At 46.7% G+C, this 26,917-nt stretch overlaps 1 protein-coding gene across 1 annotated transcript in view; it reads left to right on the forward strand.

Moving 5' to 3' along the window:
* The first annotated feature begins 207 nt into the window (after positions 1-207).
* The window catches only part of LOC147693179 (uncharacterized), a 708,628-nt gene continuing 681,918 nt past the window's right edge, over positions 208-26,917 (forward strand). Inside the window, 2 exon segments of the mRNA XM_086939582.1 lie at positions 208-326; positions 21,936-22,062. Of these exon segments, the coding sequence (XP_086795708.1) occupies positions 312-326; positions 21,936-22,062 (142 nt within the window). The 5' untranslated portion in view covers positions 208-311.

The following is a 26,917-nucleotide window of genomic DNA, read 5'->3' on the forward strand; positions in this document are numbered from 1 at the left end:
CTCACTCCCTCGTTCCTCTGTGTAGGGATCTCACTCCCTCATTCCTCTGTAGGGATCTCACTCCCTCGTTCCTCTGTATGGATCTCAGTCCCTCGTTCCTCCGTCCTCGGGAAGTGTCTGACTCTCGGCGCATGTGCACAGCGCACGGACCCGTGATCTTGGTGCCCGGATACGATGCTGTTGGTGCTTCGGGGGCTCCTCTGCTCCGGTCCTTGCACAGACTGAGCCCCCCCCCCCCCCCCTTTAATTTGCATCTTTGAATAAGACCTCCGGACAGGAGCCTGCCCAGGATCCCCCTCCCTCGAAACGGGATGCAGAATGCAGAGGTGAGCCCCCCCACCCCCTCCTCCCCCCATGTCATTCATTGCTGTGTTGCTTGGATAGCGCTTCGATTATATCAAAGTCTTTTCGGGGCGCCCTATGTGGTGGGAGAGCCCCCCCCCCCCCCCCCCCCCCCGGTCTATGAGGGTCCTGGACTCACCCTGTCGGGTCTGTACACCCCCCACCACCCTCCCTGTCTCTTGTCTGAAGTGAGCAGTCAGTCAGTGCTCGCTGGTTTAGGGGTCTCTGGGGGGGGGGGGGTGAAGTGGGGGTGAGGGGGTAGATAGGAGAGGTGAGAAGTAGAGAAGGGCGGGGTTGATTCAGGGGCATTCAGTCTCTCGCTGTCTTCATTCACCCGAGGCAGGTGCAGATGTGTTGGGGGGGCGGAGTGTGGGGGCGGGGCAGATTCCTCCCCAGGATGCACGTGGGCTCCTAGTATGAGTCCGTGTGTGGGCTTCTAGGATCACTAGGTGGGCTTGTATGGTGGGCGTGAAGGGTGACCTCGTGGTGGCTTTGAAGGATCACCTGGTGAGGTAGACGGGTCAGCTGGTCAGATACGTCATTGACTTGTAGGGTCACCTGCTAGTAGAGTTGGGTCAATTGCCTGTGTTCACATCTGGTTGGCTTGCAGCTTCTCATGGTGCACGTCTCGCGTCACCGGGTGGGACTGCGGTTGGACAGTTTGGAGATGCAGCTGTTCCCTGGTGGCCTCAGGTGGGCTGAAGGTGAGTCTCTGCAGGATGGACTCACCTCACCATGTAGGCACATCTGGTTGACTTGCAGCTTCTCATGGTGCATGTCTCGCGTCACCGGGTGGGACTGCGGTTGGACAGTTTGGAGATGCAGCTGTTCCCTGGTGGCCTCAGGTGGGCTGTGAAGGTGAGTCTCTGCAGGGTGGACTCACCTCACCCTGGTGACTGTCTGGCCAGGATGGCCAAACTAGACCCCTCACAGCAGCAAGGAGCGTCTGCGTGTGGTGGTGATGCAACTCAGGACAACACCTCCACATCTGTGCTGTGAGCAACGGGCAGCAGCGGCTGGAGCATATGAGGATCGGTGGCCACTGACTCCTTGCCATTCACAGTAACAAGGGTTGCAGGACTATATGTCCTTCATAGAGCTGGTGGCCAGTGGGCTACCTGTTAGTCATTGTGAATGTGGCCGCTGTACTCCCAGTTGTTCAAAGGGGTGAGGCCACTAGACTGTGTCATTTAAGGGGACAGTCACCCCATAATCCAAGTCATTTAAAGACACGGTGGCCACCGGATCCCACAACAATCAAAAGGATGGTGGCCACCAGATTCCACATCAATCAAAGAGATGGCGGCCACCGGATTCCACGTCAATCAAAGGGATGGTGGCCACCGGATTCCACGTCAATCGAAGGGATGGTGGCCACAGGATTCCATGTCAATCGAAGGGATGGTGGCCACCAGATTCCACGTCAATCAAAGGGATGGTGGCCACCGGATCCCACAACAATCAAAAGGATGGTGGCCACCAGATTCCACGTCAATCAAGGGGATGGTGGCCACCGGATTCCACGTCAATCGAAGGGATGGTGGCCACAGGATTCCATGTCAATCGAAGGGATGGTGGCCACCAGATTCCACGTCAATCAAAGGGATGGTGGCCACTGGATCCCACAACAATCAAAAGGATGGTGGCCACCAGATTCCACGTCAATCAAGGGGATGGTGGCCACCGGATTCCACGTCAATCGAAGGGATGGTGGCCACAGGATTCCATGTCAATCGAAGGGATGGTGGCCACCAGATTCCACGTCAATCAAAGGGATGGTGGCCACCGGATCCCACAACAATCAAAAGTATGGTGGCCACCAGATTCCACGTCAATCAAGGGGATGGTGGCCACCGGATTCCACGTCAATCGAAGGGATGGTGGCCACAGGATTCCATGTCAATCGAAGGGATGGTGGCCACCAGATTCCACGTCAATCAAAGGGATGGTGGCCACTGGATCCCACAACAATCAAAAGGATGGTGACCACCGGATTCCACGTCAATCGAAGGGATAATGATCACTGGACTCCTTGTGTTTTTTTTCTTTACAGGCGTTATGATGTCCCATTGGGGACGACACGCGTAGGCTGTTCGATCGATTGATTGTCTTGTTTGTTTTGTTTGAGAAGCATTTGGAAAAACAAGAAACATTTGCTAATAGAGGCCTGGAAAAGGAAGCTTGCATTGGGATTGGATCCTTATTGGTCTACAATGATTAATTGCTGTTGATTGATGTTATAAATGAATGCGCTGCTTCTTTGAAACAATATTTCATAAAGTAGAAACCCCTGACTACAGGACTTTAGATTTTACTTGGACTAAACTCTGCTACAGAAACCAAGTATCCTTCGACTATCCTAACTTTACTACTCCTAAACTGAGAAAAATCCTAGCTTTTAGACTTTTGGGAATTCACAGAAGGCATTTACGAGTCCTAAAGTTAGGACTCCTAACTTCTGTGAATACCGAAATTGTAGTAAGTTTAGGATTTTGTCTTCAGTTAGTTCTGTGAATCGGGCCCAAAGTGTAGAGTGTTTTGCTTGGACCGACCATCACAGGGACATGGCCTCATGTCCAGTGGGCGTACCTTCATATTAGGGAAGGCAACCAAATAAAGAACTGTACCTGCTCGTAATCTGATCAGGGCAGACGTGTTAAATAAGCGGCTAAGAGATGCATTCATGTTTGAAAGCCAAGGAATATAAGAAACGTTATCCAAGGTAAGACAGTCTAAAGTAATCGATTTCGTAAAACTTGTTTCCTCTTTAGACCATATGGAAAGCCATAGTAATAAAGGTTTTTAATAAAACCAGTTCCTCCCAATCCTGCAAATCAATCTCTTTATGAGCGATCAGGGATGACGCCAAAATAGGTCGACTTAACAGACGTTTTAGAAAATTGTTTTCCTCTACCTGAAGGGGGTTACTAGGGGTATAACCCCACAGTCCCTCCCAAAAAGTAATATCAGACACCCCTCTAGCCTTTTATATATCGACCATTTCCTTAACAGGTCGGCTACACAATTTATGGTAAAACCCCAAAATCCCACGACAGTTTCTGCTCATCTTGGATCTGGCTCTTAGGACCTGCGGGGACCAGGCTCCGTTGCTCGAGAATAAAATCCCCTGGTAGCAGAAGGAATCCCCACTAAGGAGTGTCTGCATTTTTGTGCTTTTTTCCTTCATGCCATTGTATAGGTTGTGGTTTTGTTAATCACCATTTTCTTGGCCGAAAGTCCACACATGCATTCATCAGCTTCTGCAGGCCATTGGGTGTCCTAGAGAATAAAACTGCAAAAAACACAGTTGATGGACAGAATGTAGAACAATGTCTTACATTCACCCCAGTACAAGGATCTGGGCCTAAATCCATCGGTTTTTTGCACTCCACACCACCCTGGGTTAGACACTGGCTATATGCAAATCAGCTCTGACCCTGTGCCTCATGGGAACAGTCCGATCCGAACTACCAAGCCATGTCTTTCCCAGACCGGAATCAAGCATCCAAGGACCGGTTTCTGGCTATCAGCCTTCATCAGCCTGGATAGCTTGACTCCAGTGGTGTGAAGCGCCTGGGACTCACGTCTGAGTATACCTAGCACACTCGGGGTGAAAATTGCAAAAAACACAGTTGATGGACAGAATGTAGAACAATGTCTTACATTCACCCCAGTACAAGGATCTGGGCCTAAATCCATCGTTTTTTTGCACTCCACACCACCCTGGGTTAGACACTGGCTATATGCAAATGTCGATTCTCCAATTAACATGAAGAGAGAATCTTGATTTCATTAAAGACATACGAAGGCTAACATTATGCAAATACTTTTATTTGCTGCCCCAACATGCAGCCCTTTAAAGAATATTACTACATCACAATAAAATAGAACGTTAACACATGACAACCAGGATGAACAGGCTCCTATCTTCCTCGTGGGCTGCGATGACACAGGAGTACAGTGAAGATTTCATCGAAACAATTATTCCTTAAGATTGTTATCTGAGAAGGAACAAAAAAATATCATATAGTGAAAGAGGTAAAAATCATGTTTTCAGATATAACAAGAAAACATTTTACATTAATCAACCCAAACCTCTCAGGGAGAGGAGGGTGGGATAATGTTAGCCTCCGTATGTCTTTAATGAAATCAAGATTCTCTCTTCATGTTAATTGGAGAATCGACATTTCATTACAAGACCGGAGGCTACCATTATGCATGTTTAAAGCCATGCAAAGCTGCACCGCTAACATGTTCTATTGGTCTCAAGTAGAACTTCGAGAAGGTACTTGCATTAGACCAATCTGCAGCTTTAAGTATTTCGGGCAGAGAACCTCCAGCCCAAAAGACTTTGCTAGCCATTGCACCTCTAGAAGAGTGAGCACCAAACCTAGATAGATCTACACCTGCTTCATGCATAATCAGGCGTATCCACCTTGCTAAGGTTGCTGATGATACTGGCCTAAAAGGTCTAACAAAAGATAAAAGAAGTTGATTACATCCAGGAGGTCTAGAAACTGAAATCTTATTTTCATAACACTTCATGCAATTAACAACACATAATTTTTCACATTCATGAAAGAAGGGATAGAAGATAGATTCTGACATCGTTTTCGTTCTTTTCCAAATATCGAAATGAACACCTTCAGAAGAATAAAATCTGTAGGAAAGATCAAGAGCTTTAATATCAGACACCCTCCTGAAGGATATTAAACACAATAGGGTTGCTAATTTCATTGAAATTCTCTTAAGAGAAAGTAACTGATTAACAGGCCAGGACATGAAAAGGTTAAAAATCAGATTAACATCCCAAAGAGATTCATAGCGAGCTCTAGGAGGTCTCCTAAGTCTAATGCCCTTCATGACCCTTTTGATTAGTGGATTACTACCGATAGCAAGGTTATTAATCAAACAATGACCTGAAGAGATAGCTGACCTGTAACAATTGATGGTTCTAAAAGAAAGACCTGACTCAAAAAGATGAGCGAGGTAATTAGCTACATATTGCAAAGGACATTGAACGGGATCCAGATCCCTTTCAAGGCACCAACCAGACCATTTGTTCCATATTCCTCTGTATCTCTTTCTGGTCCCAGGGGCCCATGATTCTTCCAGTAAGCTTTTAGCTTCTCCCGAAAGTTCAGAATATCTCCCTGAATCCCTGATATCCTCCAAACAAGAAGGTTCATTTTCCCCTCCAAGACTAAAGGATGTTCTTCTCCGTCTGGGCCTTGTAGAAGACCCGGACAACAAGGGATTAACCATGGGAAGTCTATCGCCAGTTCCATTACACTGGGGAACCATACTTGGGATTTCCAAAAAGGAGTCACCAGAATTATATTGCATGATTCGAGTCTCACTTTCCACAACAATCTCTGAATCATTGAGAAGGGAGGGAAGGCGTAACAGCCCTTCGTCCCTTCCCAAGGTTGGAGAAAGGCATCTACTCCTGACGCGTTCGGGTCTGGCCTCCAGCTGAAGTATTTCTGAACTTGGTTCGTTAACCGGCTGGCAAATAAATCTAATAGGATTGGGCCCCAAACTTCTTGAATTAGATGAAAGAATCTGGGATTCAGCATCCAATCGTTGGAATCGTGAAGGAAACGTGAATTCCAGTCTGCTCTCAGATTCAAGGAACCGGGAATGAAATCTGCTCTGAGGGTGATTTTGTGCTCCCAACAGAAATACCAAATTTTCTTTGCGATATCCGAGAGATTTTTGGATTTCGCGCCACCCAAACGATTTATGTAAGAGACGGCTGAAAAATTGTCCAAACGGATTAAAGTATTGGAGTTCTTCAGAAGTTCTTTGAAACTCATAAGGGCATTTAAAGCTGCCAACATTTCTAAAGAGTTTATGTGGAGGGATTGTTCTGAAAAAGATCATCTCCCACCGGTTTCTAAGTTGTTCAGACGAGCACCCCAACCACGGTTGCTCGCGTCTGATTCTAGGGTAAAATCTGGTACGTTTCCAAATATAGCTTTTCCATTCCAAGCTTGGAGGTTGTTTAACCACCAACGCAGGTCTTCCCGAGCATCCTCCGAAAGGGGAAGGGAATCTTCGTACCAGAGACCCTTCCTCAAGCCTTGAGCTTTCAATCTCTGCAAGCCCCTGTAATGAAGTGGGCCCGGAGAAATTGCTTGTATAGAAGACGAAAGGAGACCCAAAACCCTCGCTAGATCTTTCAGGCGGATAATATCTTTTGAAAGAACATAGGAGACGTGTTTCCTGATCTTGGTAACCTTCTGATGGGGGAGGATCAGGTTGGATAGAATAGTATTGACTTTGAAACCCAAGAATTCTATTTCTTGAGTTGGGGTTAAAATAGATTTTTCCAGATTTATGATAAAACCCAAGTCTCGAAGGAGGGTCATAGTGATATCTAAATGTTTTAAAATTTCTGTCTTGTCCTGAGACATGATGAGGATATCGTCTAAATAGATTATAAGACGAATCCCCCTTTCCCTTAGGTAACTGACCACCGGACGAAGAACCTTGGTGAAGCACCAAGGGGCAGAAGATAGACCGAAGGGGAGGCATTGGAACTGATAGAGAGTTCCTTTCCAAGTAAATCGGAGATATCTGCGACACTCTTCGTGCATGGGAATGGTGAAATAGGTATCTTTTAGATCCAATTTCACTTGCCAGTCTTTGGTCTGAAGAATGTCCCTCAAAAGATGGATACCTTCCATCTTGAAATGTCTGTAGATTAGAAAATTGTTTACATTTTTTAAATTTATAACAGGTCGCCAACCCTTGTCTTTCTTTTTGACTAGAAAGATAGAACTTAGAAAGCTTTTTGTTAACTCTGACAGTGGAATTTTTACAATAGCCCCTTTCTCTAACATTTGGGAGATCTCTGTCTCTATTAACTTCGAATTTTCCTCGTCTAAAACAAGTTCTCTGGGAGCTCTTTCCTGAAAGGGTCTTTCCCAAAATTCTATTTTGAATCCCACAACAGTTTCTAAAACCCATGGATCTTGAGTGACTCGAAGCCAATTCTTTTCGAAGTGTCTCAATCTTCCTGCCACTTGTAAGGGGATAGAAGGGGTTGTGCTTACCGTAGTTTCCTTGATTGGATGATCGAGGTCTGCCGCCACGGGATCTAGAGCCTCTTCCTCTTTGTGGATAGAAATTTGAGTTTCCACGGAAGCTTCTATAAGGGCGATAGCCTCTGTTGTCTTGATAAAATTGGGACCGAAATGAGGAGCGGCTGGCAGATTGTCCCCTTCTGTCAGCCCTTCCAAAAAGTGATCGAGTGCCGAAGACTCTACGCATATTTGATTGTGCCCTACTAAAGGCATTGAAAGTGGAGACATACTTCCCAAGTGTCTTAACGAAGTTATCTCCGAATAGGAGGCCTTTGGTGTTGGACATATCTTCACTGGCCGAGAGGTCAGCCAGTTTCGGGTTCATTCTAAGAAGAACAGCCTTTCTACGTTCGGAGATTAGATTTGCGTTAGCATTGCCAATAAGGCAAATAGCACGTTGTGACCATCCTCGATGTATTTCAATGTCTACAGGTGAGTCATTAGCTTTGGCTTCCTCAGTGATATCCAAAATTTTTGAAAGTGGACCCATTACATCCAGAAGCTTATCTTGTGCTTGTTTTAGGCACCTTTCGATTTCTTTTCTGGGATCCCTTCCTGATTTGAACAGAAAGGTGATTAGGTCAGGATCAAGGTTAGGAGTATTACAAATCTTGTCCTCGGAGGAGGGACGAGGGCATTCATTCCTTAAAAGATTGCGAGTATTAATATCAAGGGGTTTTCTAACCCACTATGATAGGTATTTGGCAACCTGATCCATAGGCCACCATTCAGTGCTATGGGGGTGGCGGATTGTATTGGGATTAAACATTTCCCTACCAAATGGGTCTTTGACTGAGGTGGAAGTAGAGGGAGTTTGTAGATCTTCATCAATATCCTCAAATGAATCTTGAGGGTCAAAAATAAATTCGTCAGAATTATCATAGTCTGTTGATTGAGTTTCGCAATAATCATCAAAATCATTTGTCCCGTAGAGGGTACCGCCTTCTATTGTGCCGCTAGGGACACCTCTTCTCCCTGCCTCAAGTAATCGAGGTCTGTCTATTGTGTCGCAAGGGGCACCAATCAATTTTGTGGCGCAAGGGCCACCATTCTCGTTTGTATTGTTGGTTTCAATACAATAATTTTTCTTTTGGAGTTTTTTTCCCTTTTTCTGCCCTGCAGAAGTTGAAGGAGATTCCCCATCCGAGAGCGAGAAGTAATTCTCTTCTGTAGGTGAAACTCTCTTCCTTTTTGCGAGAGCAGCGTCAACAGCTTCCATGATAGAGGATCTAAATTCCTCTCTAAGGAGGTCTTTAATATTTTCAAGTAAAGGTTCCTTAGGGGGAACATTTGTAACATTGATGCTGTCATCCATAATAATAATACTAGAAAGGGAATATTTTAGGCAGAATGGGTGTTAAATAAACCTTTCAAGGGTTAATTAAATGGGGAAATATCCTTTGTTGAGGATTTAATAAAAGGTATTCTTACGAGGGTGAATTCACTTATCTCAAAGAAAGTATTCTGCCGATTCTGCTGGGGCCAGTAGGTGGCGATCTTTGTTTAGTTTGGTTTCATCTATTAAAGTTGCGTTTTCGAAATAATTCAGATTCCAGCCTCGTCCTCTCCGTCTCCGTTACGCTCCTGAAAGGAAGGTAACCATGGAGAACAGGAGCGTCAGTAACGACACTGGGTCGCGCATAGAGGCGCGAGCGTGTCTCTCATTTGCTAACGCGTCTCCCAGCTATGTTGTTAGGGGGCGCGTGAGGCTCTTCAACGTAGGATTGCTCTCTGTCATCGCGTCTCCGCGTCTCCCAGCTAGTTGCTAGGGGACGCGTGAGGTTTCGAGGAAACAAAGGACATTGCGTAAGGGTAGAGCTTTCCTCGCGTCTCTACGTTACTAAGAGACGCGGGAAGTCAAAAAAAATATATATCGGCGATTCTGTTTCTTTGTTCAAAACCTCTATTTTCCCCTTTTTTTTTTTTTTTTTTAAACAAGGAGTGCGTGTTAAATCATTAGGGTTTTGTTAAATTTCAGACAAACATTTTTTATTTGCAGAGAAGCAATCTGATACTTACCATGAAATATTAACATATTACCAGGGACTACAAATTTAAATCGATTAATAAAAGGAAGACAGAGGTGATGAAGGCTAATCCCGACCATAAATTGGACTGGGAAATATTAGAATGAACTTGTTTAAAACGACATTAATACATTAATACCTACTCTTTAGACAACTGAAGAAATAAGTTAACTAGATAATCAATACTAGCAGGTATTATATAATTATTCAACTAATATTCAAGTAAAATACATTAAGACATCTATAATTAAGTCAAGATGGCATGCTAGAGAAGTTGTACTTATCTGTGTCAGAGCAGCGAACAAAATAGGAAGATAGGAGCCTGTTCATCCTGGTTGTCATGTGTTAACGTTCTATTTTATTGTGATGTAGTAATATTCTTTAAAGGGCTGCATGTTGGGGCAGCAAATAAAAGTATTTGCATAATGGTAGCCTCCGGTCTTGTAATGAAATCAGCTCTGACCCTGTGCCTCATGGGAACAGTCCGATCCGAACTACCAAGCCATGTCTTTCCCAGACCGGAATCAAGCATCCAAGGACCGGTTTCTGGCTATCAGCCTTCATCAGCCTGGATAGCTTGACTCCAGTGGTGTGGAGCGCCTGGGACTCACGTCTGAGTATACCTAGCACACTCGGGGTGAAAATTGCAAAAAACACAGTTGATGGACATAATGTAGAACAATGTCATACATTCACCCCAGTACAAGGATCTGGGCCTAAATCCATCGTTTTTTTGCACTCCACACCACCCTGGGTTAGACACTGGCTATATGCAAATCAGCTCTGACCCTGTGCCTCATGGGAACAGTCCAGTCCGAACTACCAAGCCATGTCTTTCCCAGACCGGAATCAAGCATCCAAGGAGCGGTTTCTGGCTATCAGCCTTCATCAGCCTGGATAGCTTGACTCCAGTGGTGTGGAGAGGCTGGGACTCACGTCTGAGCATCCCCAGCACACTCAGGGTGAAAATTGCAAAAAACACAGTTGATGGACATAATGTAGAACAATGTCATACATTCACCCCAGTACAAGGATCTGGGCCTAAATCCATCGTTTTTTTGCACTCCACACCACCCCGGGTTAGACACTGGCTATATGCAAATCAGCTCTGACCCTGTGCCTCATGGGAACAGTCCAGTCCGAAATACCAAGCCATGTCTTTCCCAGACCGGAATCAAGCATCCAAGGACCGGTTTCTGGCTATAAGCCTTCTTCAGCCTGGATAGCTTGACTCCAGTGGTGTGGAGCGCCTGGGACTCACGTCTGAGTATACCCAGCACACTCGGGGTGAAAATTGCAAAAAACACAGTTGATGGACAGAATGTAGAACAATGTCATACATTCACCCCAGTACAAGGATCTGGGCCTAAATCCATCGTTTTTCTGCACTCCACACCACCCTGGGTTAGACACTGGCTATATGCAAATCAGCTCTGACCCTGTGCCTCATGGGAACAGTCCAGTCCGAACTACCAAGCCATGTCTTTCCCAGACCGGAATCAAGCATCCAAGAACCGGTTTCTGGCTATCAGCCTTCATCAGCCTGGATAGATTGACTCCAGTGGTGTGGAGAGCCTGGGACTCACGTCTGAGTATACCCAGCACACTCGGGGTGAAAATTGCAAAAAACACAGTTGATGGACAGAATGTAGAACAATGTCATACATTCACCCCAGTACAAGGATCTGGGCCTAAATCCATCGTTTTTTTGCACTCCACACCACCCTGGGTTAGACACTGGCTATATGCAAATCAGCTCTGACCCTGTGCCTCATGGGAACAGTCCAGTCCGAACTACCAAGCCATGTCTTTCCCAGACCGGAATCAAGCATCCAAGGACCGGTTTCTGGCTATCAGCCTTCATCAGCCTGGATAGCTTGACTCCAGTGGTGTGGAGAGCCTGGGACTCACGTCTGAGTATACCCAGCACACTCAGGGTGAAAATTGCAAAAAACACAGTTGATGGACAGAATGTAGAACAATGTCATACATTCACCCCAGTATAAGGATCTGGGCCTAAATCCATCGTTTTTTGCACTCCACACCACCCTGGGCTAGACACTGGCTATATGCAAATCAGCTCTGACCCTGTGCCTCATGGGAACAGTCCAGTCCGAACTACCAAGCCATGTCTTTCCCAGACCGGAATCAAGCATCCAAGGACCGGTTTCTGGCTATCAGCCTTCATCAGCCTGGATAGCTTGACTCCAGTGGTGTGGAGAGCCTGGGACTCACGTCTGAGTATACCCAGCACACTCGGGGTGATAATTGCCCTGACACTGGAGTCAAGCTATCCGGGCTGATGAAGGCTGATAGCCAGATACCGGTCCTTGGATGCTTGATTCCGGTCTGGGAAAGACATGGCTTGGTAGTTCGGACTGGACTGTTCCCATGAGGCACAGGGTCAGAGCTGATTTGCATATAGCCAGTGTCTAACCCAGGGTGGTGTGGAGTGCAAAAAAACGATGGATTTAGGCCCAGATCCTTGTACTGGGGTGAATGTATGACATTGTTCTACATTCTGTCCATCAACTGTGTTTTTTGCAATTTTCACCCTGAGTGTGCTGGGTATACTCAGACGTGAGTCCCAGGCTCTCCACACCACTGGAGTCAAGCTATCCGGGCTGATGAAGGCTGATAGCCAGAAACCGGTCCTTGGATGCTTGATTCCGGTCTGGGAAAGACATGGCTTGGTAGTTCAGACTGGACTGTTCCCATGAGGCACAGGGTCAGAGCTGATTTGCATATAGCCAGTGTCTAACCCAGGGTGGTGTGGAGTGCAAAAAAACGATGGATTCAGGCCCAGATCCTTGTACTGGGGTGAATGTATGACATTGTTCTACATTCTGTCCATCAACTGTGTTTTTTGCAATTTTCACCATGAGTGTGCTGGGTATACTCAGACGTGAGTCCCAGGCTCTCCACACCACTGGAATCAAGCTATTCGGGCTGATGAAGGCTGATAGCCAGAAACCGGTCCTTGGATGCTTGATTCCGGTCTGGGAAAGACATGGCTTGGTAGTTCGGACTGGACTGTTCCCATGAGGCACAGGGTCAGAGCTGATTTGCATATAGCCAGTGTCTAACCCAGGGTGGTGTGGAGTGCAAATAAACGATGGATGTAGGCCCAGATCCTTGTACTGGGGTGAATGTATGACATTGTTCTACATTCTGTCCATCAACTGTGTTTTTTGCAATTTTCACCCTGAGTGTGCTGGATATACTCAGACGTGAGTCCCAGGCTCTCCACACCACTGGAGTCAAGCTATCCGGGCTGATGAAGGCTGATAGCCAGAAACCGGTCCTTGGATGCTTGATTCCGGTCTGGGAAAGACATGGCTTGGTAGTTCGGACTGGACTGTTCACATGAGGCACAGGGTCAGAGCTGATTTTGTTGCGTGCTTATCTAGGATCCTGATCGATACTGTGACCTTATGCCCCTATTCGGCTATAAATCCATTTATTCCCTATATTGGCATAACCGTTCAAGTGCGATATTCAGAAAGTCATCTCTGGCCTCACACGAACAGAGCCACATTCCAGAATAGTTCTCTGCCACTTCCTTTGCAACCAATTAGTGCAATGACAGAGCAGAAGTCACTATCTGATATTCCTAGATTAACACTCCGAGTTCTTCAACAAGATAAAAACTCAGCAAACCTGGAAATCCCCGCTTGCTGTGTTTTGATTAGTAATGGAACTCTAATGAGCAACTGATAGCTATCACTTCCTAGTGACATCTTTAATTGACGTCTTATGTCCAGCAAACTTACTTCAAACCAGGCACCTGTCAGATATAAATATTACTTAAGCAATTGCTGGTGTCCCCATTCCCGTTGTTAGCTGAAGCTAGCACCCTGTTGCTGCAGCCTGCTGCCCGTCGCCTGAAGCTGCTGATACCATTATCACTGCTAAAGCGCGAACGATGGTGTGGTGAAACTAGGAGCTGAACAGCCGTCCCTCTGCGAAGAAGCCCAGCAGATGCCAGCTGCCCGCGGACGCTGTCCCCCTCCTTCTCCTCGACGCGCTGAAGAGAGACGCTGTCTTTCTCCTGCAGAGAAATCCAGCTCCAGCGTTTCTAGTCTGCCCTCGCGGGTGACTGGGATACCGAGTTCCCCCTGAAGGAGATACCAGACCTCCATCATTCTATTCAGAGGTATGGTGTTGACTAAACCCTTAGAAGAGAATTCTTGAAGCAAACCTTGGCAAAACCAACTTAACTTAAAGCTACTTACTTACTCCCCTCCCACGTATTAGGCTTAGGTCAGGTACACTGGGGTAGGCGTAGTTAGGAGCACCAGTTGAGTATTTTAGCCTAATGTATATATGAATGTATATATGTTTTATTACTTTTAAACCATTGTATGGCTAAGAAACCATATCAATGCTTTTACAGTATTATCTTGCAATACTTCTCTTACTGTACGTACTTTTCATAATAACAAGTCTTGCAATTGTGGCAATACATTTCTCTTGTACGAGAAGAAAGACTGTTCAATAAATGTTAACCCTTTATTGACAAACGCCCGTCTCTCTATTCTCTACATATTGTGAAAGTAAACTGCACTAACCTGATTGAGTAAAATAACTGTCTATTGTTTCACACAACCCTAGAGATCGACTCTTGATCTGAGGAGCAAAGTTGTCATGTTGCATGGTTGTTGGAAAACTGAATCCCTTCTTGTCTGTGCCAGGGAAGCTGATCACTTCATATTCAGTCAATAAAGTTTCCAGTGACCTCTGAGCTAGTTGGTAACAAACCCAATTAAGTTTAGCATAGTCAGTAGAGGCCTGGAAGATCCGCACTTCTACGTCGATACTACTGTTTATGTTATTCCAATGCGCAGGGCCTAGTGGGAAACTAGGAACTACACTACAATTTGCATATAGCCAGTGTCTAACCCAGGGTGGTGTGGAGTGCAAAAAAACGATGGATTTAGGCCCAGATCCTTGTACTGGGGTGAATGTATGACATTGTTCTACACTCTGTCCATCAACAGTGTTTTTTGCAATTTTCACCCTGAGTGTGCTGGGTATACTCAGACGTGAGTCCCAGGCTCTCCACACCACTGGAGTCAAGCTATCCGGGCTGATGAAGGCTGATAGCCAGAAACCGGTCCTTGGATGCTTGATTCCGGTCTGGGAAAGACATGGCTTGGTAGTTCGGACTGGACTGTTCACATGAGGCACAGGGTCAGAGCTGATTGCATATAGCCAGTGTCTAACCCAGGGTGGTGTGGAGTGCAAAAAAACGATGGATTTAGGCCCAGATCCTTGTACTGGGGTGAATGTATGACATTGTTCTACATTCTGTCCATCAACTGTGTTTTTTGCAATTTTCACCCTGAGTGTGCTGGGTATACTCAGACGTGAGTCCCAGGCTCTCCACACCACTGGAGTCAAGCTATCCGGGCTGATGAAGGCTGATAGCCAGAAACCAGTCCTTTGATGCTTGATTCCGGTCTGGGAAAGACATGGCTTGGTAGTTCGGACTGGACTGTTCCCATGAGGCACAGGGTCAGAGCTGATTTGCATATAGCCAGTGTCTAACCCAGGGTGGTGTGGAGTGCAAAAAAACGATGGATTTAGGCCCAGATCCTTGTACTGGGGTGAATGTATGACATTGTTCTACATTCTGTCCATCAACTGTGTTTTTTGCAATTTTCACCCTGAGTGTGCTGGGTATACTCAGACGTGAGTCCCAGGCTCTCCACATCACTGGAGTCAAGCTATCCGGGCTGATGAAGGCTGATAGCCAGAAACCCGTCCTTGGATGCTTGATTCCGGTCTGGGAAAGACATGGCTTGGTAGTTCGGACTGGACTGTTCCCATGAGGCACAGGGTCAGAGCTGATTTGCATATAGCCAGTGTCTAACCCAGGGTGGTGTGGAGTGCAAAAAAACGATGGATTTAGGCCCAGATCCTTGTACTGGGGTGAATGTATGACATTGTTCTACATTCTGTCCATCAACTCTGTTTTTTGCAATTTTCACCCTGAGTGTGCTGGGTATACTCAGACGTGAGTCCCAGGCTCTCCACACCACTGGAGTCAAGCTATCCGGGCTGATGAAGGCTGATAGCCAGAAACCGGTCCTTGGATGCTTGATTCCAGTCTGGGAAAGACATGGCTTGGTAGTTCGGACTGGACTGTTCCCATGAGGCACAGGGTCAGAGCTGATTTGCATATAGCCAGTGTCTAACCCAGGGTGGTGTGGAGTGCAAAAAAAGATGGATTTAGGCCCAGATCCTTGTACTGGGGTGAATGTATGACATTGTTCTACATTCTGTCCATCAACTCTGTTTTTTGCTAGAGAATAAAACAGCATTGGTGTGTAACGGCACAGGAACGGGGCGTCAGGCGACGCTGGGCACATCAGCCTGCAGAGCATCGTCGACCCCATTAAAAAAGAGCGAAAACAAAAGGGGAGCCAGCACACAGCCCTGTCTAACTCCCCTCCGTACCCTAAAGGGGGAGAACATTCACCACAAGAACCACATCCAACCTTAGATGGTAAGTTCCATCCAGGTGTGCGAGGAAGCAAATGACCTCCCCCGGGCACCAAGGGAAGCTGACAGAGAATAGAATGGTCACCAGGTCAAACTGACAGCTAAAATCAGCAAAGCATAGGTAAAGGGACCCTGGTTTAGCCCTATTAGACCCTCCGATCAGCAACTCCAGGCTCACACAGTGCTTGGCCGCTCCCAGGCCCTTCCTGGATCCAAACAGTGCTTCTGATAAGATAAAGTTATCCTGTAATCTGATTAGTAATATCTTACTCACCAGATGTACGGATGAGTCTAGCAGGGAAATGAGGCGATAACATTTGGGATCTGACTTATCTCCCTTCTAGAACAAGCATTGAAAATGCAACAGGTCCCGCCTTTGATTTCGTTAAAGCCATTTGCTTTGGTAATGATATTGTACAGCAAAGCAAATGGCTTTAACTTAATAAAAGGTGAGACCTGTTACATTTCAATGCTTGTTATCTCTTCTCACTGAAACAGCCCATGTTCACAGGCACAATATTCCCCTTCAAAGCAGCCCCATGGCCATCTCTACACACCCACTACAGCTGGAGAAACACACGCGCACTCAAACAATATTTACAACAAATCAATGGGCAACCGTGAGCTAAATCTACGAAAAAATCTGTGAACGCTCAATAACTGTGGTGTAACATAAGTGTAATTATACATAAACGGTTACTGAATCCAGTGTGGACGTGTACTTTACATTCAGAGCAGCCGAGGGGAAGTGTCAAAACCTGTTCAAAACGCCGAATAAAAAAGTAATCCATCAAGTTTTGTGAGGCAGTGGGTGCTGCAGCCCTCTCCCCTTCCGCGGCCGGAACGAGCTCCTGTCTGTACATTCTCCCCAAGCTGAGGAGCTCCAGACCTGCAAAGGCTCTGCAGACACAAGAGCAGCTCTCTGCCTGGGGAGTATCCGCCCACCATCCCCTGCAGAGCGACTGCACTCACTGTAGTGACGTAGAGTCAGCAGTCTAGTGTTGCAGTATGGTGTAACCCACACTGAACACCCACCCACCACAGGCATCATCAGTCAGATGACCCTGCTAATAAAAAGGGCTGAGCGCACGTGCTCAGGGCCAGTTAACGAACTATCATCCCTGTGTCTGCGTCACCTCATTTACATTAGTATGTGGGCCTAGGGCCCAAACACCACACTCACCAACCGAACACACTGAAAGAACCCCTCTCAGACCTGGGAAGAAGCATTACCACACACAAAAACAACACCCACTCCTGCAGACCTGCAGAACCCCTGGGAGACCGCCTAGAGAGAGACACCCACAATCAGGGGCACCCATTCTTGCATCTGCAAAGTTCCTATCCCAATACACCTAGGGAATACCCACTCACACCGACAGAGCCCCTAACAGACACCTGCAGATCATCCACCCTCACACACCCCGAGTCACACTCTCCTCACCTCACAAATCTGCAATGCCCCATCCTCCCGTACATGCAGAGCATCATGGGAGCCACGTAAGCTGCATCCCTGCAGACACGAAGGGCACCCACCCTCACACATGCCATTGGCGCCCACTCTTAGGCCCAAGGAGAGACCACTTACTCAACCCCTCCCAGACCACGCCCTCCCAAACACCTGCAAAGCAACCAGAGACACACAGAAATTACACTCACACACTACAGGGACCACCCTCCTCCCACCTTTCCATAACTGCAAAGCACCCCTGGGTCACAAGACCAGCACCCTGACATCCCCGCAGAGACCCACCCCTCGCCCCAACGTCCAGGCACCCAGGCAATCCGGACACTCGCAGGGGCACTCTGGAAAAGGCAGGCTCACACTATATCGTGTCCCCAGGCACCTGTGCAGTGCACGACACACACCTGCAGGATGGATACATTCCTGTTTGCTTCAGTCGAAGCCCTGCACAAAAAGCTCTTGTACATGGCATAGGTTCACACTTCGATGGTGGAGTTGGACAGGAAGTCACTTGCCTGTGCATTGTAGTCACACACTGCAAATCACACTACTGAAGAAATAATGACACCATCAGGGTGCATCACGTACCTGCATAACCAGGTCAAAAAACAGCACTCCATCACTCACACCGACACAGCCATCACACACACACCTGTAAAGTTTGGTGGCACACCAGTGCAGTGTAGCCACATGTCTTCAATAATCTGACAGTGAAATCTCACACCTACTACCTAAACACTTCTGTACGCCTGTGCAATAATAACACACATGCGCAGTACAAGTAGTCTTGTCTCCGGGGGAGTCTCCTAGGCACCTGGCTGCCAATACAATATGCTGCAACAGTTATAGACCCAGCCAAAGTACTCCTGCAAAACGTGGTGGGCAGTCTACGCGTGAGCCCCTCCCTCTCATCACCTACCCACACAGTAGAGCTTCTTGTAAAGGTGTCCTTTGCGCTCCTGCTCCGACAGCCTGTTCAGCCAACATGCCTGCCAAGTATTACTCATCAGGCGTGACGCTAACGCATTTCAGTATGGTGTTCCCGCATCACCGCACTGAAATGCATTGTCATGCATGTTGCCACTGACCTCATAGCTGCCCACTTAACGCCAGGTGCTAGTGCGCGCTTGCTCTGAAAGCCATGTGTGCGCCCCGGCCGCAGCAGACTTCACTCAACGACGGCAGCAGCAGCTCAACAGTTAAAGAGCGGCTCTGCCTGTCTCAGACTCAGTGCTTGCTACAATGTTACGAACAAACTGCCCTGCTGCCTGAAATTCCGGCCTCACGTCCACCTGGAACAGGAAGTGAGGTCGGTGAGCAGAAGCGGTTGCCGGGGACTCAACTGGAGCAGTTGCAGCAGCTGTGTCGTCCGGTCCGCGCGGCGTCCCTTCTGAGACTGTCTGAGTCGAGTGTGCTCCTGCCTGCGCAGGAGGGGCAATAATTTATATTAAAGCCCGGCCTTGTTGTTGGACCGGCGGGACGTCGGCACAGCATGATCGACCTCACCTCACTCAGGGTCAGTCAGCACAGCTGTGACGCAGGCCAGTGAGTCCTGAGTCGCCCACACTGGCCGGTAATGTGTCAGTGATTTCTGAAATAATACAGCCTGCAGTGTGGCTGGGCTGTCTGTGTGTGCTTGCTTCAGTCAGCCTCGCCTGCCTGACTCGATTCCAACCCACCGTGCCGTGGTGCCTGCATGATAATTTGCCACCCATGGTCCTTTTGTCATAGAGCGCCAAGGGGAGCCAACACACTTACAGAGACAGCCATCTGGACTGGCCACGCTTGCCACCAGGCAGGCAGCGTCCTTATCGCTGTCATTAAATATGAGGCAGGGCGTGACACGCCACATACTCCAGGCATGGCGAGGGGAGCTGGCTGTGTCCTTTATGAGTTTTAAAATGTCATTCTCTCTCAGAGCCATTTGCATCTTGCTAAGAAGGCGAAAAGGAGTGCGCGGAGGTGCGGGCCAGGGGCCGTATGTTGCTCTGACACAAAGCCTGTTGCCAGCAGAATGGGCCAGTTGCCCCCTGTGACCTCCCATTGTGGCTGCTCGGGGGCAGCACAGTACGGCCATTCATGGCTCTCATTCCACGGCGTGTCGGGCTGCAGCTGGAGAGCGTGCTGTGGGACAACACTGATGCGGCCCTGTCTACCGCCGAAGCGGCGGCCAGCCCTGATGCATTCTGGGGCCGTGGTGAGCAGCCAGACTGTGTGAATCCTTGGCACGGGGCGTGTCCTGAACTTGGCCCTGTCTGTGCTCGGATTGCTCGCCTCAGACATGCAGGGGTCATGCCTCACTCATCTTATCTGGCCTGGCAGTGACATTGCATGCTTACTTAACCCCCGCCACCCCTTTAAAGTGTGACACGACGCCAAAGTACAGGCGATTGCTTAAATACCAAGCTGTAAAATTCCTTTATTAACGTTGATTATTGCACTGTGTAGGGGCCGCCCTGATTCACAAAGTTTTTTTTCACACAAGTAAGCATGTCTTGTTCGGAGTAGGTCACATGTGGGTCGGTAGGAAGTACGACTATCACATAAAAACTCTGTGAATCCGGCATCAGAATTCAAGAGTACACCGGGTCGAACTGAAAACCTAAAATCAGGCCTAGTAAAAAAAAAAGCACTTGCCTTGACACAGAGTTTTCTCTTTTTCTGCCGTCCCACTTGGACGGCCTGGCTAGGTTTGTTATCTTTATGGGGCCTTGTGTTTGGCCCCCCCATAAAGATAACAAACCTTTTGCAGCAGAAGGAAGTCAAGGCAGTCTGTCCAAGTGGGACGGACGAAAAAGAGTGAGACGTACGTCACCACAAGCTCTTTCCCAATGGCTGGCCACGGTTTAGCATAAATGGTGACGCCAGCCAATGGGAAAGAGGGGCGGGGCGTAAAGACCTCTAGTGAAAGCCCCTCAAAGTCATAAGATCTCGCCAGCGAGACTGCGCATGCGCAGTCATTGCAGGCAAAACCTAAAAAGGGCACAAATATGAGACAGCCCAGGAGGGAGGAATCGTACACTCACCAACCGCGTTAAACAAAACGCCTGTGTCAGAATGGGGCCCCATAGGTCCCTGGCTGCTTTACAAGTTGTCAACTGGTACCCCATCTGGGCCTGGTGCCTTCCCAGCTGCGCTATGATGTAGGTAATTGCCATATTCTGAAAGATGCCCCACATTGTGTTCATTGGTTCCTCTGGAACTGGACATGAGTTTCAAGCGAGTGAAAGTGATATGTAAGTTAGTTAGCCATAGTATTCTCCAATAAATGAGGGAAACTACTGAAATCTGTGTCAAACACATCCTGGTGGGTTTCTATAAATGTCTGTGATATTTATAAGTTTGCTATTGGAAAATGTTGGGTCCCTGGAGGAGTGGGGCTTCTCCTCCTACACAAACAACGCACAATTAGTAATGACCCAACTGAAAATTCAGTGCCTCTTAGGAATACCTGATTGCACTTAAAATACCTTAAATACATATCCTCTTAAGTGTTCAGTGGAACATTGATTATTAATTTCTCTGCATCGGTCTGCGATGTGGTCACCCAGGCCAGACCGCATGACCGGCATTCCGAAACTTTCAGAGTGGGTAGTGACCTTATATCACAAATGAATCCTGAGTGGTTGAGCTTCAGTTTGGCCGCCATGATGTTGTTACTTGATGGCAGAAGAAGGCTTAGTTAAGTGCTAGCAGGATCACATTGACAGTGGAGTTCACATGTATTTTCTTATCTTCACATTAGCCTACTGGCACTCACTGTATATATTACACATCTTGTGGCCTTACATTTTGCCTTAAAAATAAATAAATATTAATTGTGGTTAACTGTGTGCCAGTTAATGTATATGCTACAAGGGATTTATTTTTGTAGTATTATAGCTCAGTTGGGAGTCGTATTATTAGTATCTAACTCCAGTGTACCAATAAAGTATCACAAAATGTCAAAAATAGAAATTAATCTATGGAAGGAAAACGACATCATCTCCTTCTATGCTGCTTGTGCACAGGCACACAACCATTACCAATTAATTTCTTTTGGTTGTTGTTATTAACTGATTGGAGTTGATGTCCAAGTTGTGAACTGATGTGGTGAAGTTATATATACCCCTGTTCACTTCTTGTTTGCTTTTTATGTATGTCTCCCCATACTCTGAATTGCAATTTACTTTATTGAATTTATATAAAAATTTCTTTGAATAACATACTCTATATTTTCTCCGTGTTTCCTTTTCCTTCCATAGATTAATTTCTATTTTTGACATTTTGTGATACTTTATTGGTACACTGGAGTTAGATACTAATAATACGACTCCCAACTGAGCTATAATACTACAAAAATAAATCCCTTGTAGCATTTCTTTGACCTGAAAGAATCATTGCCCAAGCCTACACGGGTCTATTGGGTTTCCCCTGGTACAATCAAGTTAATGTATATAGCAGTAGTCTGCAACCTGTATAGAGAGACACCATTGTCTTTGTGTTGAACCTTTTCTCTGGCAGGTTCCAGTTGCCTTCCATGATGCGTCCGCCTGCTTCTCCGAAGAGGAATGGAAGCTCCTGCAGGACTGGCAGAAGGAACTGTGCAGGAACGTGATGAAGGAAATTCACCAGGCCTTGATCTCACTGGGTAAGGTTACTCCCTTGACGTATGCCTCAGGGTTTGAACTCTAGGAGGGTAGGTGGTTAGATTGCTGTTTCAGGAGACCAGGCTGTGCTTTTGATCTTCTGCTTTCGCAGAACCCTAAAATGAGCCGGTGAGTCCATTCACAGAGCACCTTACGACAAGCTTCCTCTCAGTGCTAAAACCATATTGTAGTTGTATCGATATTGTTTCGATCTTACAGATTCATTCTCCGAACACTTCTGATGTTAATGTGTGTGTATGGATCTAGAGCCCAACTTTAGAGGGTGTGTGGGAAATATGGAGGTGTGTTGTGTAAGAGCAGGGCGGATTCGAGAGGTTCATACAGCTCCGCGACTTGATGTCTGTGGATATATAGGATAAAGGAGCAGTGAATCTATGGACGTGTCTCGTATTAACTGTCCTAGTGGACCAAACAAAAGGCTGTACGGTGTAAAATATGAAATACAGACTAATCTTCCACCCAAATATCAATCAGATATTGTAGGGAATTGCACAAAAATGGTGTAAGAGGAAAGGCACTGGATTGGATCCGGTCCTTCCTGACAAACCGAACCTTCCAGATTACATCTTCACGAGCCGTTTCGGACACCCTGCCTGCATCCCATGGAGTGCCCCAAGGGTCTATTCTATTCTTAGCCCTCTGTTCTTTAATTTATATCTCAAACTCCTGGCCGACCTTGTTGAACAATCGGGTCTCACTCTTATGAACTATGCCGACGACTCCCAAATCATCTTTTCCATATCCGAATCTTGTCCTCACTCCCCTTCGTTACTCAAAGAAGGACTCCTAAACATCCTGCACTGGATGACAAAAAAACAGTTAAAACTAAACGGCGACAAGACGGAGATACTGGTCCTGGGAAAAGATCAAGATCTGTGGAATCCCGGTCACTGGCCTGACCAGATGGGCGCCCTTCCTACTCCGGTGACCCACACTCGAAATTTGGGCTTCATTCTGGACAATTCCCTATCCATGAACCAACAGGCCAGTAAAGTAACTGGCCTATGCCTCACCATAGTTAAATGGTTGAGGAAGATCCTCTGGATGCTGCCTTTGTCCACGCAAAAGACCGTAGTCAATGCCCTCATTACATCAAGGCTTGACTACGGCAACATTCTGTACTTGGGCGCAAACAAATCTGTAGTCGGCCGACTGCAGGTGGTGCAAAACGCAGCAGTTCGGCTTCTATGCAATATTCCCAAAAACTCCGGAGTCTCGAACCATCGTCGGAAACTCCATTGGCTCAGGATTGAAAACAGAATCCTCTTTAAAGCCCTGAACTATATGTTCAGAATTAAAGCAGGTACAGCACCTAAATATCTTCAAACCCTCGCCTACCTCTACACTCCCAAGCAAAACCTTCGGTCGCAGACGGCAGCCTTTTTCTGCGTTCCGAGATTCAAACGGGCGAAAACAGGTGGCAGATCCTTTGCCCATCTGGGACCCTCCCTTTGGAACACGCTCCCTCCCTTCATCCGGAAGGAAGAAAATTACATCAGGTTCAGAAAGCTTGTTAAGACCTAGCTATTTGAACAATAATACTCAACAGCCATTTCTTCTGTCCTCAAACTAGCTGTGTCTAGGCGCCGGGAAACCCTTTTTGGGTAGCTGTTGCGCCCTATAAATTGAAAAAATAAAATAAATAAATAAATAGGGTGAAGGATGTGAGAAAAGGCTCAATGGATTGCAGAATTTGTTGGGCAACATATACAAAGGAATATCACGTGTGCCCAATATCCTCCTATATCTCTTCATAAGTTAAAATATTTTAGAATTATGTTTGACTTACTGATGTTTGAATGATGTTATTGGGAGGAACAGCCACTAATTAAGTACAAAGGGCCCGATTCACAGAACTAACAAGACAAAATCCTAAACTTACTACTTTTGGTATTCACAGAAGTTATGATTTTGTCTTAAGTTTGTCTTAAGTTTGTCTTAGGACAGACTTAAGACAGACTTAAGTTAGGATTTTGTCTTAAGTTTGTCTTAAGACAGACTTAAGTTAGGATTTTGTCTTAAAACAGACTTAAGACAAACTTAAGACTAAATCCTAACTTAAGTCTGTCTTAAGTCTGTTTAAGACAAACTTAAGACAAAATCCTAACTTCTATGAATATCAAAAGTAGTAAGTTTTGGATTTTGTCTTAAGTTAGTTCTGTGAATCGGCCCCAAAGTCTTCACTGCGATCGAAGCTGAAGAGTAATCACTACTCAAGTCCCATTAAGAAAAAATACCATCTAATGTTGACTGAAAATCCCTCCTTGAACCAGACCTAGGAAGGGACCAAAAGAAGCATTTGCAATGCAATAGGTCTCGCATTCACTCAAGTTTGAGCTATTGGCATTGTAAATGACAATACCTTTTATTTATGTTTTGGGTTTTAAAACATAAATAAAAGGCAATGTCATTTAAAATACTAATAGCTTAAACTCTCGCAAATGCGAGACATATTGCATTGCACTAAAGGGCCTTCTTGACCGTTTGTTAGATTGTAAGTATCAGAGGATGAGACTGGCTTGCGACGTCTTCAAAGTAGTGATAAATAGTGAAGTCAAGATGTGTATGTGTTGTAAATTACACAGATACAAAGTGTGAAGTTAGAGTTACATATAATCCGAGCTATAAACACTAACAAGGCGCTCCAACATATTTCAGTCTGTAATTATACTGTCACGACTCAGGAGGAAGACCGGGAGGGGGGGCTATTTCCTGCCCTCTCTGTGATTTGAGTGTGCAGTGTGGCATTGCGTAATGTCATTGCAATTCTTGACGTAATAAAAACACTCCAGCTGTAGTAGAGCCCTGGATTCACCTCTTGGTTCACGGCAGGCTGTGCTCTATGGCAGGCATGGAGGGAGGGAGGGAGGGAGGGATGGTCTCGGCTGCAGCTCCGGCCTCGTACAGTGCCCCTCATATTACTAGTGAGCGAGAGGCGCTGAGGTGGTGATATTTTTTTGATAGTGGTGGTATTGGTATTGGTTGTGGTGGTGGTATTGGTGGTTGTTGTATTGGTGGTTGTTGTATTGGTGGTAAGGGTGGTGCTGGTATTGGTGGTGGTGGTGGCATTGGTGGCCTTGGTATTGGAGGTGGCGGTATTGGTGGTGATATTGGTATTAGTGGTGGTGGTACTGGTATTGGTGGTGGTATTGATACTGATGGTGGTTGTATTGGAACTGATGGTGGTGGTATTGGTGGTGGTATTTATTAGTGGTGGTGTTGCTGGTGGTATTGGTGGTGGTGGTGGTGGTATTAGTGGTGGTATTTTGGTGGTGGTACTAGTGGTGGTGGTATTGGTGGTGGTGGTATTGGTGTTGGTGTTATTGGTGGTGGTGGTAATAACTGTGGTATTGGTGGTGGTATTGGTGGTATTAGTGGTGGTGGTTGTGGTATTAGTGGTATTGATTGTGGTGGTATTGGTATTGGTGGTGGTGGTATTGGTAGTTGTATTGGTGGTGACATTGCTGGTGGTATTGGTGGTGGTGGTATTGGTGGTGGTGGTATTGGTGGTGATGGTGGTATTGGTGGTGGAGGTGGTATTGGTAGTGGTATTGGTGGTGGTGTTATTGGTGGTATTTGTGCTATTAGTGGTGGTGGTGGTATTGGTAGTGTTGGTGGTTGTGATATTGGTGGTGGTGGTATTGGTGGTGGTGGCATTGGTGGCATTGGTATTGGAGGTGTTGGTATTGGTGGTGATATTGGTATTGGTGGTGGTGGTACTGGTATTGGTGGTGGTGGTGTTGGTGGTGGTATTGGTGGTGGTATTGGTGGTGGTATTGGTACTGATGGTGGTGGTATTGGAACTGATGGTGGTGGTATTGGTGGTGGTATTTATTACTGATGGTGTTGGTGGTGGTATTAGTAGTGGTGGTACTAGTGGTGGTGGTATTGGTGTTGGTGTTATTCGTGGTGGTGGTAATAACTGTGGTATTGGTGGTGGTATTGGTATTGGTGGTGGTGGTGGTATTAGTGGTGGTGGTATTGGTAGTGGTATTGGTGGTGGCCTTGCTGGTGGTATTGGCGGTGGTGGTGGTATTGGCGGTGGGGATATTGTTGTTGGAGGTTGTATTGGTAGCAGTAGTGGTGGTGGTGTTATTGGTGGTATTGGTGCTATTGGTGGTGGTGCTATTGGTGGTGTTGGTGGTTGTGATATTTGTGGTGGTGGTGGTGGTGGTGGTGGTATTGGTGGTGGTTGTGTTATTTGTGGTGGTGGTATTGATATTGGTGTTGGTGTTGGTATCAGTGCTGGCATTGGTGTGCTGGTGGTCTTGGTGGTATTGGTGGTGGTGTATGTAGTATTGGTGGTGGTGGTGGTGGCGGTCATTGATGTTGGTGGTGGTTTTATTGGTGGTGGTGGTAGTATTGGTGGTGGTATGGATGGTGTTGGTGGTATTGTGGTGGTAGTATTGGTGGTGGTGGTATTGGTGGTGGTGGTATTGGTGGTGGTATTGATATTGGCGTTGGTGGTGGTGTTGGTATCGGTGGTGGTGTTGGTGGTATTGGTGGTGGTGGTGGAGGTGGCGGTCATTGATGTGATGGTGGTATTGGTGGTGGTGGTGGTATTGGTGGTGGTGATAGTATTGGTGGTGGTGGTATTGGTGGGGGTAGTATTGCTTGTATTGGTGGTGGTGGTGGTATTGGTGGTGGTGGTATTGGTGGTGGTAGTATTGGTGGTGGTGGTATTGGTGGTGGTGGTATTGGTGGTGGTAGTGGTGGTGGTATTGGTGGTGGTATTGGTGGTGGTAGTGGTAGTGGTGGTGGTGGTATTGCTGGTGGTGGTGAAATTGAAGGTTAGGGGTTTTGGTATATAGGAAGTGATGGTGCACAGCAAATTTA

The sequence above is a fragment of the Lissotriton vulgaris genome, chromosome 9 (genome assembly GCF_964263255.1).
Source record: "Lissotriton vulgaris chromosome 9, aLisVul1.2, whole genome shotgun sequence".
In the NCBI taxonomy this organism is placed as follows: Eukaryota; Metazoa; Chordata; class Amphibia; order Caudata; family Salamandridae; genus Lissotriton; species Lissotriton vulgaris.